General features: G+C 39.5%; 2 protein-coding genes across 3 annotated transcripts in view; both read left to right on the top strand.

Moving 5' to 3' along the window:
* Positions 1 to 3918, top strand: part of acap3b (ArfGAP with coiled-coil, ankyrin repeat and PH domains 3b) — a 72257-nt gene extending 68339 nt beyond the window's left edge. Inside the window, exons 22-24 of the mRNA XM_066671306.1 lie at positions 377 to 486; positions 871 to 981; positions 1090 to 3918. Coding sequence (XP_066527403.1) covers positions 377 to 486; positions 871 to 981; positions 1090 to 1237 — 369 coding nt within the window. The 3' untranslated portion in view covers positions 1238 to 3918. The remainder of the gene's footprint in view (positions 1 to 376; positions 487 to 870; positions 982 to 1089) is intronic.
* A 3298-nt stretch (positions 3919 to 7216) lies between these two features.
* Positions 7217 to 10586, top strand: LOC136696894 (ubiquitin-conjugating enzyme E2 J2-like). 2 transcript variants are annotated; one of them, XM_066671632.1, is made up of 7 exons: positions 7217 to 7368; positions 8204 to 8328; positions 8562 to 8602; positions 8765 to 8867; positions 8950 to 9088; positions 9359 to 9439; positions 9581 to 10586. In XM_066671632.1, exons 1-7 carry the CDS (start codon positions 7258 to 7260, stop codon positions 9863 to 9865), a joined length of 885 nt encoding a protein of 294 aa, XP_066527729.1. In that variant the 5' UTR covers positions 7217 to 7257; the 3' UTR covers positions 9866 to 10586. The 2 variants fall into 2 exon arrangements, with proteins under 2 accessions (XP_066527729.1, XP_066527730.1); XM_066671633.1 differs by having other exon boundaries at positions 7226 to 7386; positions 9581 to 10582.
* The last annotated feature ends 2770 nt before the right edge of the window (positions 10587 to 13356 follow it).

Here is a 13356-nt window from a genome sequence, read left to right on the forward strand (position 1 = left end):
CTGACTGCTTTTCAACAAGCTGTTCTTAGTCACAGTCAAAAAGAAAACACAAGTGCCCGGGTGTTCATCTCTTTTTTTTTTTTTTTTTTTTTTTTTTTTTTGCATTATTTTAATGGAAGTTTCACAGTGTAAAGCCATCCTCAGACATTTAATTATTGTCACTGTGTACATTTAATTTAAGTTATATAATCAATTCTCTCTCTTTTGCTCTCTCCCTCTCCCCTCCCCTCTCTCTCTCTCTCTCTCACTCTCTATCTCTCTCTCTGTCTAAATCTCTCTCTATCTCTCTCTCTTTCTATCTCTCTCTATCTCTCCCTCTCTCTATCTGTCTTTCTCTCTCTCTCTCTCTCTCTCTCTCTCTCTCTCTCTCCCTCAGGCCTCTCTGGTAGCCTGTGAGTTTCTGCTGCAGAACGGAGCTGATGTCAATCAGAAAGACTTGAGAGGGCGAGGTCCACTACACCACGCCACGTGTCTGGGCCACACAGGGTAAAACGGGCTGAAGGCTCTCACTGACACTCTTCAGCTTATTTCATTTCTCTACTTTTATTGTAGGTGCTCTTTTACTTGTGAATCAAAATTGTTTAAATCCAGCGTTGTCCAAAACAAGTTTAGCATTGGACAATTGGCAAATGTAGGTCACCTTTAATAGACGCTAATGTTCACACTTCAGCACTATGTAAACAGCGTGGAACATTCTGACTCATCACACACTTGCCTTGAGCCTAATAGTAAAAAATATAAAACAAACATGCTTATTTTTTCTGAAAATTCAAGCCTTAGCATGTCTACTAATGTCGTCTTTATATATCCACTGTCATCCAAGTTCTTAACAAGGGAATGATGTTTCTCCTTGGGCTGGTGGGTCCACAGGCAGGTGTGTCTGTTCCTGAAGCGAGGGGCTTCTCAGACAGAAGTGGACGAGGATGGGCAGGACCCTTTGAGTATTGCTGTGCAAGCAGCCAATGCAGACATCGTTACACTGTGAGAACCAGAGTCAACTCTTTGCTTCAAAAGTGCCACTTATGGTTCTAATATAATATGTAATGAATTATTTTAACGTCTGTTTCCCTCTGTTTACCTCTGCTATAGGCTGCGGTTGGCGAGGATGAATGAGGAGATGCGTGAAGCAGACGGACCTCTCGGTCAACCAGGTCAATACCCTGGCAGCAGCCCCACAGAGCAGCAGTACAAGAAGTGCATTCAGGAGTTTATCTGCCTTACCATAGACGAGTGCTAGGGGGCACTCCTGAGCAGGGTTAGGGCTGAGAAAACGGAGGGCAGCTTCCAGTACTGATTACAGTTAAATAGCAGGAGTCAGCCTCTGTCTAGTCTCAGAACAATAATATCTTCGGTCACATTCCTGAAAGTTCTCTTCCATATTAAGTATTTCATTTGCATCCATAAAATTATGCTATTCGCCAGGCATTTAGAAAATGTCCTGGACACCGTTGTAGCTGTTGTTGTTGTAGTAGTAGCAACAGGACATTCATGCCGCAGATACAACACGCAAAGCCCTGCTGAGTGGCGTAAAATGGATGTGGGATGATGCTAACCAAGTCTGAAATGAGGGCAGTAGGCGGATCATGTGGGGAAGTGCTGAATCACGTCATTGGACGACGTAGTGTAGTATTATTTAGTCTTCATGTACAAAATATGACTGTGTGCACTTTTCCTACCGACAGTATTTTATTTTGTTTGTTTTGTTCATTACGTTATTCTGCCTCAAGTGTGTTTTTCGTTTTGTGTTGTTTTTTTTTTCTTCTTAATTTATGATGTTCCGCCCGGAGGACTAGTGCAATGGAAACTGGAATACGGAAAAAAATCTGTATCCATGTACATTATTTCTATATTCTTTAGAATGGTAGCTGTTTCAGTTTAATTAACTGGACTCTCTTTGGCCTTGCATTAATTAGCTCATCCATTACGATCGGTTAGATTTGGTCAGTTGTCCCCAGGTCAGTTCCTTACGTGCTCAAATTACAGGCCCTTTAACGTTTTAGAGACCTGTCAGTTGAACTAAATTATTTATAGAAGCTATTGTATGTTTTATATATTTGTACATGCACCCCTTCAAGTCCCCAAATTTCTCGTAACGTGGTTTATAATGGAGCTTTTGTCAAGATCAGTTGCTTTGAACAGTGTGTAGAGCAGCAGTTCATTTCCGCATGCTTTCTGTTCATCAGCGGCAAGCTGGAGCCAAACCTGTTTGATCTCTGGACGTCCGACCTTGTTGTTTTATAGAAATGCATGACTTAATGACAACATCCAGTGTCAGGCACGCTCCAGCTCAGAGCACAGTTGACTGAGATGATTACGTACGTCAGCATGGACTATATTAACTCAGTTTAACGTCTCCGCTTCTGGATATTAAGCAGTTGGAAGCAGTAGTTTAGTGTTGTGTAAAAATGGCCAGCTCAGTGCATACTAACTTAGCAAAGAGTTGTTTGAAGAAGGTGTCACTGGTTTAAATTTTTTATTAGAGAACAATAAAAGTGCTACTGCTATTGCAAAAGAAATCTATCTAAATTCATATTTACACACAACATTATAGAACGGGAAACATTCGTTTTAAGATAAATATTAATTCCCCTTTCATTTTGAAACAGAAACTAAGAAACAGCTTTTAACATCACACTTTCTTCCCAAATCTGAACAGAAATTGAACTAATTCCAACATAAATGCTGACTTACATAAGCCCCTTTCTGCAAGTGGCTGGTTAAAACTGTTAAGTTCTTGAGAGTGTATTTAACAGAGTGTGTTTTACACGCACCTCGACTGTTCTCAACTGCTCGCGCTTGACGTTCAGCTGTGGATCCTTTCGCTGTTCTCTTTGCAACAGTCTGTACAATCCGTTTTCATACTGTTAGATAAAAGTCCTGTATTTGGAGATGTACTTGTACTATTTACATGACTGAACTCTTAAAAGGAAACTGTTTGTCTTTTAAAACACTGAAAAATTGCTCAAAGAATAAAATAACAATGCTCTTGAATTCCTCCTGTTCTGCGCTATGTCTTTCTGTGTCCTTTCATCTCTCTGGTTTATCTGAAGCGCTGTGGTCGGGCGTGGGAAAATCTCTCTGTTCTTGTGGATTGGGGATTAATTATTTTTTCTGAGCAGTTTTTTCACTGCAGTTCTGTTTCTATTGAACTTGACTGTGTTCGAGTTGAACGTCCCAAGACCCTTTCCCTGAAAACCTAAGCAATATGATGACATTGAGATATTTCAGACAGAAATCAGCCACGCAGAGCTTCTTTAGTTGTGCACTACCACCAATTTACACCTGTTTCAAACTACAATGAGTCATTAGACTAGCGTTTTTGATTCAGTTCCTCTATAAAACCCTGTCTTCTGTTTGGGTTGGGGTCATCACTTCTTCATCCGCCTTCCTGCTGGCAGTGCTCTTTGTCTTTTAAGTGTAGCTGAATTTTTAGAATGGGTACTTCTCATAATACGTCCAGAATAAGATGTGGCTTGATTATCTGGGCTTTAAGTGTGGGGTGAGACTTGATTCGCTTAAGGATCCTTTTCTTTTTCTTGCTCTTTAAATTGTTTCAAATTTCTTCACCAATGTCTTTCCACTCCCACATTTTTAAACAGCTTTTCAGGACCTGGAAAACTCCGCTGTTTGTGAAAGATACTCATTTTTAGTAATGATTTCTAATTTCCGTTTCGTGTCTTATTTCTTCAAGTCGTAGCTCGGTCCTCTATTAAAATAATCAAAATAGGCCACAGCTGTCCTGTCCACACTTTATAAAACTTTAGATTCAATACTAAAATGAGCCATTGTGTTAAACTGGCTTTAATTGTGCTGCAGTCTGAGAGCTTGGGGGGATTAAAAGCTTACATCCAATACTCACAGAATACTTCCTCAGGTCGGTCAGAACTCAGGAACATATTTCTTATATCGGTTATGTTCTCTTTATAGACTGCAGTGTCCCTATGAGCTCCCGGAAAGTAAAGCAGAAGGACAGAGTGAGTGATGTTCACTGATCTTATTTATTACTGGGGATGGACCTTTTTTCTGGTGGTGGTGTGGATATGGGTTTGTTACAAATAGAAAGGTGTAAAAATCAGAGTTGTTCATATGTGTGGGTTACTTATTAATGGCATGAAGTCTCCTGTGTGAGGCTACTGTTTGATGGCTATAAGAGCCAAGCAGGCTTATTAACAACTGCCGGAAAAATGCTCAGGATTTACACTTTGGTTGGAGTTTTGCTTTAATCTCTGCCGCTTTCTCTTGGGCTAAGGCTTTCACAGAAATCCCGGGACATGAAAACAGATCTTATACAGTTGCATACACACATGCCACCTCATCTTTTATAACAAATATAACAAATCATCTGTGTGATCCAATTGTTGTCATGGTGACTACATCATCTCTGAGAGGCTGTATGCATGCAAATATGTCCCAAAGTGTTCCTTTTGGCAAAAAAATGATTTCCGTTAATCCACCAGCTAACATCTCATCCTGTTTAGACACCTCCACGTTCAGTGACATCACTGGGGAGTTTCCGCACGTGGCTCCAGACGAGCCCTAAATCATGAGGACAAACACTGTGGGATTCTTCATCAGCGCGGCTCAAAGAGGCCCAGGACGTTCCATAACGTACAACACCCTTCACTGCAAATCCTCACTGTATCAATCTGCTTACAGTCTATAGGATATTTACACCTGAGTAAATAAACATGTTCTGCACTTCAAAAAGTGATATCTTCAAAGGGGAAATTAACTCTTGGTGATATATCGCCACTTTAAGGATGTTATGAGATTGTTTCAGTCGATAAATTCCCTTTAACATAAAGGTGGGATTGAGAATCTTGTAACAGATAGATCCTAATTTAAGTTAGATGTTATGTTTACATTGAAGAATTATGAAGAGTGATTTGTGTCTTGCACTGTCAGTTTATATTAAAAAGTACAATAGTTGTGTGGGTTTATTATTAACATTATTAATATTCTGTGAAAGTTAATGTAATTTTGGACAAATTCATTCAGTGTGTACTGTTCAAATTTTAACAAATTGTATAATTTTTATATCCTGTACAAAATTAAAAAAACAAGACCAAAATGGAGATACAAAGTTTTTTCAGGCAGTGACAATATACTAGTTGAATTATGATCATTATTTACAGTCACTGTTTTGACTTATTGTTTAATATGTTATGGAAATAAACATTAAGACAGAATTTGTGTATAACCTCATTATTTGGTGAAGCTTGACTATAGCGCCATCTGGTGGTCCCAAATGAGATTTTTGTATTAAGTTGGTGTACATTTCATTCATTTCATTTCATTATCTGTAACCCTTATCCAGTTGAGGGTCGCAGTGGGTCCAGAGCCTACCTGGAATCATTGGGCGCAAGGCGGGAATACACCCTTGAGGGGGCGCCAGTCCTTCACAGGGCAACACACACACTCACAACTACAGACACTTTTGAGTCGCCAATCCACCTACCAACGTGTGTTTTTGGACTGTGGAAGGAAACCAGAGCACCCAGAGGAAACCCACGCAGACGCAGAGAGAACACACCACACTCCTTACAGACAGTCACCCGGAGGAAACCCAGGCAGACACGGAGCACACCACACTCCTCACAGACAGTCACCCGGAGGAAACCCACGCAGACACAGGGAGAACCCACCACGCTCCTCACAGACAGTCACCCGGAGGAAACCCACGCAGACACAGGGAGAACACACCACGCTCCTCACAGACAGTCACCCGGAGCAGGAATCGAACACCTGCTGCACCAATGTGCCGCCCAGTTCATGCATTATCTGTAACCCATATCCAGTTCAGGGTCGCGGTGGGTCCAGAACCTACCTGGAATCATTGGGCGCAAGGCAGGAATACACCCTGGAGGGGGCGCCAGTCCTTCACAGGGTAACACACACACATTCACTCACACACTCACACCTACAGACGAGTTGCCAATCCACCTACCAACATGTGTTTTTGGACTGTTGGAGGAAACCGGAGCACCCGGAGGAAACCTATGTGGACACGGGGAGAACACACCAACTCCTCACAGGAGGTCACACAGAACGGGAATCGAACCCACAACCTCCAGGTCCCTGGAGCTGTGTGACTGCAACACTACCTGCTGCGCCACCGTGCTGCCCAGTTGGTGTACACTTACCACTAAATTATGTATTTATATGTTGAAAAGAATCCTAAGAAGAAAATGAAAGATAGTATATAAACACGTTTCCAGATGTACTGTTTAACTCTTACTGGAACAGGTCTCAACTGGTCAGATGACTGAACCGGACACTTTATGTTTATCCAACATAGTTTAGTTGCTGTAATAAACACAGAGAAAAGTAGAGCAGCTTAAGACACACAACTGATGGTGTAATGTACTTATGTACTAGTAAAAATAACAACCAAAGCAGCTTGCGTTAAATATGTAGTGGTCTTGGCTCTGGTGTGGTCTCAGACTTTATTCTGAGAAAAATTAGAAGCATATTTGTTTGATTTAAAAATTGTCTTTTATTATTATTTTATTTTTTGTCTATTTACTTTTCTCAGAAACAGCTTCATGTTCTTTCAAACCCATAATACTGACGTGTCTTCTCAGAAAGGAAAGGTGGTCAGAAACACCTGGGGATTTGAAGCAAGAGTGGAACTTCTCCTTTTTCTAAAAGATGAATGCTTTTGTTTTTAAAGTTTAAAGAGATGCTGACAGTATTTGTGGCCTACAAGTGGATTATTACACAAAGTTGGCTAGAAAACTGAAGCCGACATTGATGATTGTCCAATAGAAATACCACCCGAGCTCTTTATGTATTGGACAGGCCTGACATGGAGCTTAATTGGGTGATTTTTTTTAAATGTCTTTTATATAATAATATTTAATATTATAATAATACATTTTTAAAACTGTTTTATTTGTTCTATTTTAATATTACATTTAAATTTATTAAATTCACCTTGCCAATTTGTCTAAATGGGGAAATCCTTATTTCTGGAATAACCCGAGATCTTTAAAAAATTTTGGAACCTTTTGCTTTTTCACTTATTTTCCTCAGACATTTCCACATGTATCTATCTTCTCAGAAATTAAGTGTTATTTATATGTTTTTATAACTACCCTACTCCACGTGTAGTGCACTACATAGGTATATAGTTCTGTAGTAATGACTTCTACAGAAAAACGGTGCCCTGTTTCATTAAGAGAATAAAAACTTTATTATTTGGTATCTCTCACTATGGATTAGCTTCGTGAACGCGCACCACAGTACAACCGTGTGATGTCAACAGAAGCTAGGCGAAGCAAACCTGTTAATCTATCCCTTTCCTCCCTCAGAATTCCTGTTTTAAATAAACAACGTCTGGCTGTTGACGGATCTAAAAAGCTTAAGGCAAGCCTGTTTTGAGAGGTTTGTATCTAATGATAACATGTGGCTTATGTTTTAAATTCGTGTGGCGACAAGAGAGAGGTTATTAAACGCCGGAATGATGTTAGCTTAGCTAGACGTTGGAAATTATCTATTCCACCTTAAATGCTGCAGCAACACCACTCTGACGCCCCGAATGTTTAAATAGAATTGCGGCATCATTTAAGGTGGAACAGAAAGTTCTAATCAGAAACATATTCCAGCGACCTAAAACGTTTTACCTCCCTGACACCGTGTTCCTGACAATGTCGTCAACAACTGGATAACACGTAACATAGATGAATCAGTTAAAATATTTGTTATAAATGTGATTAGAGGTTTAAAAGGCACTTTGTGCTTACTGGTACTTTCCTGTGAGTTAACAAACATGAAACTAAGGTAACCGCGGAAATCACATTGGGAAAGAGACAAAAACCCGGTTTTGACGGACGCACTTTCACTGAAACATTAGTCAGCAAAGCAAATACAGCCTTATCTCACGGTAACATTAGTCACATTAATAATTCATAAGCTTAGTTTTCGTATACTTTTATTTCGCTCATGTAATGTCTGTAGTTAAATAGGCGCACTTTCTTAAGAGTTAATCCCCAGTCTTTTTAAACACTGGAAGTCTTTAAAATATAAATTTTTGAGGTTAACTATATTGAATCACCTAAGAAATGTCTTTTTGTAACTTGGAATAGCATGTCACATGCTGTAAACACACCAGGATATTGTCCTAACCCATGTATAATGGACAGTGAGATAAAGAGAGTAAAGTATTCCCTACTGTAGATTGATACTGTCCTTTTTCTTTTAGATGAACAGTAACAAGAGAGCACCAGCAACAGCAACTCAGAGACTAAAACAAGATTACCTCAGAATAAAGAAAGACCCAGTGCCTTACATCTGCGCTGAGCCACTTCCTTCAAATATATTGGAATGGTACTTCATATTTCCACCTCTCTGTCTAAAGCATTATAACATTATTTAGTGACAGACCTCAACATTTAATACTGTAACATATTTAAGAGGGTTAGATATCATGTGTCTGTTTAGCTTGAAGTCAGATAACAACCTTAGCTATATATATTTAATACCCAATTAAATGTGAATATTTTGAATCAGTCCTTTTATGTCTTTTAAACTTTCTAACTGTGTCACATTTCCTGTTCTAGGCACTATGTTGTTCGGGGACCAGAGAAAACCCCATATGAAGGTAGTGCAGTTTTATTTATTTATACATTTATTTATTTTGCAGTGGTACTGCTGTAAGCTTGAACATTTTTGAATATTCAGTCTCATTCATTTAGGTAATTTGTGGTACCTAAACTACTATAAATGTATTTTAAATTGAGCTGTTTGTCCCTGTCACTTTAAGGCGGATACTATCATGGAAAACTCATATTCCCACGTGAATTTCCTTTCAAACCACCTAGTATTTACATGATAACCCCAAATGGGAGATTCAAGTGCAACACAAGGTAAGACTTTGAAAAGCTTAAGGGACTGAAACTGTCTGATTAAAGAGGCCGTTCACATCTCACTGTGTTTTAAATTGTTCAGGTTATGCCTTTCCATTACTGACTTTCATCCGGACACTTGGAACCCTGCATGGTCTGTTTCTACCATCCTCACAGGGCTGTTGAGTTTCATGTTAGAGAAAGGCCCCACGCTAGGAAGCATTGAAACATCTGATTACACTGTAAGAACAGAGTTTTCTAAACACTTACCATCTCTGAACTGGTAGAAACATGCAAACGTTATGGTAGTGTTTTACTACTCAAAACCTTTTATATTATTACGGCAACTGCTTAATGGTGTGAAATAATTTTCTGTTGATATCATTTGTGTGTGTGTGTGTGTGTGTGTGTGTGTGTGTGTGTGTGTGTGTGTGTGTGTGTTTGTATAAAGAGTATTTTGTGACTTCATATCTGTAACAAACATCCAGTTCACCTACTCTCTCCTCCCTCAGAAAAGGCAGCTGTCTGCACAGAGTCTAAACTTCAACTTAAAGGACAAGGTTTTCCGTGAACTTTTTCCAGATGTTGTTGATGTAAGTCTTCAAACTGAACTCAATTAAGGCTTTTACAGCTTTATGACACAAAACTAAATGTAGTTATAAAAGAAGTGTTTAGGTATTTGCTCTCCATGCATTGGAATATTGTCACTAGTCGTGTTAATGTGTCCTTTGCAGGAAATCAGACAGAAGCAGAGGATACAGAAAGAGCTCCGTTCCCGACCACAGGCTCTTCCACTCCCAGACTTGGTCCCAGATGGAGACCAGGGTCGCTACGGGCTGCCAGCTCTGAATGGACATATACCGTTGGATGTAGTCGCTCCTCAACAACCTGCCCTCCAGCAGGCCAATCGCAATCACAGGTTTCTCGGTGGAGCGCTTGCAAACGTCTTTGTAATAGTCGGCTTTGCTGCCTTTGCCTACACAGTAAAGTACGTACTCCGGAGCATAGCGCAGGAATGAGACAGGGCTTAATTGAGGTGCAGCCAAATTTACAAGCATAAGGTTTCCAAAGTGAACCCCTTTCCTACTAGGCAAGAACAGGAGCAACAAACCTCATCCACCCTTCTAGAAAGCTGAGGAATATCAGGGTGTTAAATCAGCGTGCAACTCAAGCCTTTTAGCTTTTGGCTGAAGTTTGTGTATCTCTGTGTCACTTCAGTGCCTCAACACATGGCCACTTACTACAGAAAATTGTTCATCGAGGGAATGATGTTCTCATGCCCAAATGCCTGAGGTTGTGTATATACTCTTCTGTCTCTTCTGTCATGTAACAGAACAAAGGACCAGTGTTTTTCCCCCTTTTTTTACCATAGAAGTGGTAACAGACCAACATCGGTTAAAGAATTATATTTACAACACCTTTTTATTAATCCTTGTCTGTGTACCTCTGTGTATCCACCATTATTCCTCCCTTAGATTCAGGGGATAATTTGGAGGTAGTGTTAAAGTGGATCTGCTTTTAACTTAGCAGCTCAAAATATTTTTTGTTTGTTTGTTTAAAATGCATTATCAGAATCTTACGAATACTTACTGTGAATATTCTTTATTTAATGATATAGAAAATGGGACGTAAAGAAGGTTATTACAAAACTGATTTGAAATCTTATTTATGTAAGTTACTTATGCTTACATTATTTTTTTAAAGCAAAATAAACTCTCTTATTCCTTTGCACTTTATGAAAATTATTAAATAAATTGTGGTCTAATAATTAGTTATAGGCATCTTTCATTCTTAGTGACATAATACTTATTGTGTGAGTCCGTACCTGAAAAAATTCTTTATATAAATATTTTACAGAAGAAATGCAGCATTATTTCTGTTTTCATATGCATTTTTAAAGTCTAGACATATTTAGGACATTCATTATCTGTAAGCACTCCAGTTCAGGGTTGTGGTGGGTCCAGAGCATACCTGGAATCATTGGGCGCAAGGCGGGAAATACACCCTGGAGGGGGCGCCAGTCCTTCACAGGGCAACGCACACACATTCACTCACACACTCACACCTACGGACACTTTTGAGTCTCCAATCCACCTACCAACATGTGTTTTTGGAGCATGGGAGCACCCGGAGGAACACTCCTCACAGACAGTCACCTGGAGGAAACCCACGCTGACACAGGGAGAACACACCACACTCCTCACAGGTCCCTGGAGCTGTGTGACTGCGACACTAACCTGCTGCGCCACCGTGCCGCCCCTATCTCTAAGAGGGCGCTTTAAAATGAAACTTTTAATTTATTGCACTAAAGAAAACACAATTACCTTCTCTAAAGCCCAGTGTTCACAGTTCTTGTAGCCCACAGTCCAACAACTTGCGTTGGGCATGGTGCCCTTAACCTCAATGTATGCTTTATTACAGAGAACTGAATATAGTATAACTTTATTGGCTTATTTCAAAAGAGCTTAAAGCATTCAATTCTTTACTTCACTCTCAAATCTTCATATTCATTAATTATTTATTATTGTAGCCCACTTCCTGTTTTCCTCAATACTGTATTAGTAAAATGACTAATCAGGCCATAGTGTGCTAATGGAGATTTTTATTAAGCCCTTGACTACCTGAGGTTGTGCAAGATGTTTCCCCTTGGGTGAGATTAGTGTCCAATATAATTAAATCTCCAAGCAGCTTAGCTGACTTCTATAGACAGCTTTGTGCTGTGCATTCTATAAACAAGTCCATTTCTAAGAACATTCAGAAACAACTTACTGTGGAATACCACCAGTTTTTGAGAAACTGTCTGCATTGTTCAGTCAATAAGATGTAAACAAAGTAATACTGGGTGGTTCCTCGTAAAATGGTGCATTTCAGAGAAGCCTTAACAGCTGACTCCTTTAAAGTCATAACGATTGGAAATCAGAGTGAGAGCTATAACATAAATACACACATTGTGTTTTAATAACCAGTGCTATCCAAGCCTACGTTTGCCTGAGGGTTCCTCCATGCAGACCCTAGTAAAATAGACCAATAAAGAGAGTGGGAGAAGGGGCTGCTGGGACGACAATGACTTGCATGTACGGCAGTAATGAGTTTTTAAAGGTCAAAATCTTACAACTAAAATATTGTTAAATGTTTCAAGGACCAATCGGATTATGTGCTTGATTTCTGTGAGGCAATGATTACGATGGATGTCTTGTTCCTATCACCACCACTGTGGAGAATTGTGACTCCCTGTGATTCTCAATAGAAAATTGTAGGCTAAATTACAGGATGTCTTAGTTAATTTCACTGTTTATTTATACAGACATTGGGCATTTCCCATTGAGTTATTGTGGTATATTTCAGTTCACACTGTTTAAATGAATAAGTTCTCAGGGGAAGTAAAAAGGGTCAGCCATTACATGTTTTATTTGAGCTTTATTTTAATCCGCCCCTTTTGGAAAAGAACATGATTTATTCCTATGTGTCTTTCCATTCAGAACGTCACTGGCCCTATTTACACAGTCACCTTAGTAACCGTCACTGAGTAACACATGAGCTGGGGCCTATTTTCTCTCGAACTTGTGCTTCAGCTCTCGTTTATTAGTCACGACACAAACACGGGGCAGAATTTCCCCGGAGAAACGAGTAAACATCCTCATTGAGCTGCACACGCCGGTATTTTCCTATTCCGGTCCTTGCATAACATTCCTCGCAGTTCACGTTACAGAAGAAGTGATGGGAAGCTCGGTGAGCCGATTCTTTTAAACAACTCGTTTCTATGTATTGAATCGTGAGTCAATTGTTCACAATCTATTTCAAGCTCCTAGTCAGCTTTAGTTGACTCTTAAACGAATCGCTGTGTAATGTACTACAGTATGGCTTAGTCCATACAATGACAACGTTATTACTCACCCATAAGCTGCACGACTCTGCATTTAATATTTATAACCTAAGCAGTGCATTACATACGGTGTCAGGAGCCATAAACACAAACTCATTCTGACTTGCTACTTTCCAAAATTGTGAGGCCACACTGTACCTGTCATCTTCATTGAGTATTTAAGTTCATCACATCTAACAAGCCCTTTACATTTTGAATATGTTCATTCATTTTGTTCATTCATTCATCTTCTTTAACCTCTTTATCTTGATCATGGGGTCCAGGGCCTAACTGGAATCATTGGGTGCATGGCAGAAACTCACCTTGAACAGGGTACCAGTTGAAGGGCATCACACACTCACCTTATCTCTCACTCTCTCTCTCTCTCTCTCTCTCTCTCTCTCTCTCACACACACACCTGTGAACAGTTTCTCACAGACAATACACCAACATATGTTTTTGGAATGTGGGAAAATACTACAGCAATAAAACATGCTGCACATTTGTGGATGTGTACAAAAACAATAATAACAGTAAACTAATTCTAAATAATCTAATCAATTGTAAGGCACACATTATATAAAGGTGATCAATTTAGATGTCTTCTTCAATACACTGTAAATGACTGATTACATTTTATTTCTGGAA

This window comes from Hoplias malabaricus, chromosome 5 (genome assembly GCF_029633855.1).
Source record: "Hoplias malabaricus isolate fHopMal1 chromosome 5, fHopMal1.hap1, whole genome shotgun sequence".
NCBI classification, from domain to species: Eukaryota; Metazoa; Chordata; class Actinopteri; order Characiformes; family Erythrinidae; genus Hoplias; species Hoplias malabaricus.